Source organism: Quercus suber, unplaced genomic scaffold, assembly GCF_002906115.3.
Source record: "Quercus suber isolate HL8 unplaced genomic scaffold, Cork oak 2.0 scaffold_416, whole genome shotgun sequence".
Lineage (NCBI taxonomy): Eukaryota > Viridiplantae > Streptophyta > Magnoliopsida > Fagales > Fagaceae > Quercus > Quercus suber.
Window position 1 is genome coordinate 331551 of NW_027069867.1, and position 3745 is coordinate 335295.

A 3745-nucleotide genomic window follows, 5' to 3' on the forward strand; every position below is an offset into this window, starting at 1 on the left:
CCATAAACACAATACATTAAAGAAAATGTATACATGACATCACATACATTATCATACCCAAAGTTATTCTAATGACCTACAAACCATTAAAATTTGAATACTGCAACCTAATCAGTAAAATTAGGTTGAGTGCTACATGCATTACTGTCCGAATTTTGTAGAAGTCATTGTAATGACTGCAGGGTAGAATTTTCCACTTAATTAATATCATGATACCAATAGCAATACTTCTTCAACAACAATCTAAGGGTCAACAACTGGGAAGGAGTCTGTGGCTAAAAAACTGTAGACAAACAAGTCCTCTAAATTCCCCTTAAGATAGGAATACTTCCTCAGCATACCCTCCTTGAGGAACCCAACTTTTTCTAGGACCCTTTGAGATGCTATATTCTCTACAGCAACAAAAGATTGCAACCTTACCAAATTAGGAAAGTCCTTGAACACTTGTGAGAGAGCAATCTTCACTGCCTTGGTAGTTATCCCCTGGCCCCAGTACTTTGTGGCTATACCATACCCCATATCAGCCCTACACCTGTCATCACCCGATCCGGGGAAAATGGAGACGAAGCCGATCGAACGGTCATTGATGCATATGGATCGACGCCATGGATGGGGTATGCAAACATCATTGATGAAAGTCAAAGCCTCCTCCTTAGATGTAAAAGTCTTCCATCGGAGGAACCGTGTAACTTGATCATCACCTGCCCATAACATGAAATCATCCACGTCTGTTAGATTAAAGGGACGGAGAGAAATTCTTGATAGATCAATGGCCATAACACTGACAGTGATGGCAGCAATGGTGCCACAGAGTTTGTAACCAAAATGCTATTATTGTATATTAGAACTTGGCTTCTTCTTTTTTTGTTTTTTGAAGGGAGAACTAGGCATGGGTAGTTGGGTTACGCATTATTTAAGAGCATGGAAAGTATATTTTGGTTTATATATAATATTGATTATTGTTTGCTAAGATTCCATCACCAAGAATATATTATTGGAACCAACCCCGCCACCCACCCACCAAAAAAAAGTTCTCGCTTCAATTCATTTAATAAATCTTTTTGATAAAGAGAACTCTCATTCAACTGTCAAAAAATAAACATCCAACTTCTAAGCATTCCAAACAAAAAGACAGGAAAGAATTATTACACACTATTTTACTTGGTTAAATATATATAGGAAGCTGCACATATGCCATGAGTCTTCTGTCTTCACTCTTTAGTCTAATGCCATGAAAATGTCAATAAACTTATATATAGGATGGGTTGAAATTTCATCTATGTCCTGATCAAAATCAATTTATTCAAAAATTCAAAATATAAACATATTAATTACTACAATTGGATTATTTATTTATTTATTTTGGAGTAATTAGTACTATGATAAAAATTCTCTTTTCATATAATAGTGGGTCTTATTAATAAAATTCTTGATAGAGTATAGCATTTATTTGAGAGGAAGAAGTACTAATTTCAGAGTATTAAATAACTTTCCCATTGAGTTGGCCTATTTTTGGTGCATGAAATTATGTTTTGGCCATATTTGGCACCAATATTTGAGCATGTGTATTCCCCAAAAGAATAAAAAAAGAAGGCAAAATACTTGTTAGGTCCAAAATTGCTCAAAGTAATATATGATCTGAAAGACCATGCACCACAATTACATGACATTTTCTTTCTTTTTTCTTTTTTTGGTGAAAGACAATTCATTAAAAACAACTAAAAAAGAACATCAGATTCAGGACACATCCTATTAACATACACACCCCTTTGAGATCATTCTCAAACACATCAATCAAGTCCACAGGCGGACTATGAAAAGAAGAAAAATCACCATCTAAACTAAAACTCATCCTAGCAAGGCTATCCGCACACCTATTCACCTAACAAAAGCAATGCTTAACACGAATCTGAAGAATGTGGGAAGCCAACAACCCGCAGTCATCCAAAATAGGAGAAATGATATTATTTACATAGGATGACTTGTTTAAAATGTCCACAATAGCTTTGGCATCAAGTTCAATCTCAAGAGAAGTAATATTAAGATTGCAACTCAAGATAAGTCCCTCCCTAAGCCCCCATAATTCTGCAGCAAAGCTACTGGGGATGCCGATACACTTGCTAAATCCAACAATCCACCGCCCTGCATCATCTCTAATCACACCCCCATACCCTGCCAAACCGGGATTCCCATTAGCCAAACCATCAGTGTTCAGCTTCATCCAGCCTGCCTCATCTCTAATTACATGACATTTTCTCTCATAAAGGTATATTTGAATTTCATATTCAATTTAGAATAGCCAATGATTCAGCTGACTTGTACTTCCTGTCTCTCGGTAGTCAATATTCACATACCATGCAATTCAAGTGGCATGAGTTATGAGCAGTTTGAACTACTTTTTGAACTTTCGAGAACATGAGGTCCATTCAAATTTAAAAGCCCTAGTAAAAATCACATTAATCATGCCACGGATGATATAAAATTAGTACTTAACCGTGTCAAAGCAAAATTCTTAAACTAGTATTTGGCAGGGGGCAAAAGCCCCCAGTGCAACAAATAATGACGTAGGCTCTCCCACTTGGGGAGACCTTAGGAGGGAGCCCCTCCTATGAGTGCAATGGAGGTCACCGACCTAGGTCATGGGCATTCTTGGTTACCCATACACCCCGTCCAGGTAAGTATATTGTTAATTGCTGCTTACTTGTCATTTATACATCTTGTTTGTCTCTCTTATGTCATGTTTAACCTATGTGGGATTCAAAGCTGACTGGGGAAGAGGTAAGTCGTCATGGTTATGTACCTTATAAAAACTTGCAAAGATTCTTATAGTTCAACTGGTTAGCATCTCCCAGTATTTTTAATCGCATGTGTCTAGTTAAACTAAATTGTATTAATTGAAATGCATAAAAAAAAAATTGTATTAATTGAAAGGCAGGCAGGCTCAATTATACTACCTTTAACACTATAGCCCCCATATGCTATGCTTCCCTTGCCCTGCTTGCTGCATCTTCTTCTTTTCTTTTCATTTTTTAATTATTTGATAATTCGATAGTTGTGATGAGAGGATTTCAACCATGGGCAGCCAATTGAGTTATAAAACTCGTTACTTATTTTCCATGTTAAAGTTGAAGGTTCAAATCAGCTATATTTATATATTATCTAAAAGTTGAAGTCTAGTATTTATTGTTATTACTCCCTCTTTGAGCCACATAAGCATAGGATTTCGGTTCAATTCAATCCTTTCAGTCCACTTCGATTCATTAGGTTTATTTTTGTCCGCTTCGGCCTATTCGGTCTATCTCGATCCACTTTTTGTTTGGTCTATTCGGTCCACTTTGGTTTACTTTGGTCCATTTTGGTTTATAGGTTGCCTTTTTCTTTTTTTGCTCAAAATTTCATTTTTCCTTTTTTGATTTAAAAAGTATGAAATTTTATTTTATTTGGGCCAAAATCTTTAGATTTTGGCTTTAAAATACAAACAAAAAGGACATTAAAAATTAGATATATGGGCCCTAAAAAAGCAATAAAAATGTTAAAACATTCAAAAGTTTATCTTAAAATTCAGGTTTCAATGATATAGGCATTATACATATATTTTTAAATATATATATACACACACACACACATACAATAGCCTCAGAGCATGCATGTGAGCACGTGCTCAAAAGCTCTTCTATTTTATTTTTTTTTACAAAAAGTTAATAATTTACATCTATTATAATTTGAGATTACTACATTTTCCAAT

At 35.2% G+C, this 3745-nt stretch overlaps 1 protein-coding gene and 1 non-coding gene across 2 annotated transcripts; both read right to left on the reverse strand.

Moving 5' to 3' along the window:
* Window positions 1–991, reverse strand: LOC112030472 (uncharacterized). Its single transcript, XM_024063160.2, has one exon. It carries the CDS (start codon window positions 775–777, stop codon window positions 244–246), a length of 534 nt encoding a protein of 177 aa, XP_023918928.1. The 5' UTR covers window positions 778–991; the 3' UTR covers window positions 1–243.
* A 1538-nt stretch (window positions 992–2529) lies between these two features.
* LOC112030478 (U1 spliceosomal RNA) lies at window positions 2530–2682 on the reverse strand. The gene has a single exon (XR_002884873.2). It is a non-coding gene; the product is annotated as a U1 spliceosomal RNA (small nuclear RNA).
* Window positions 2683–3745: the final 1063 nt, after the last annotated feature.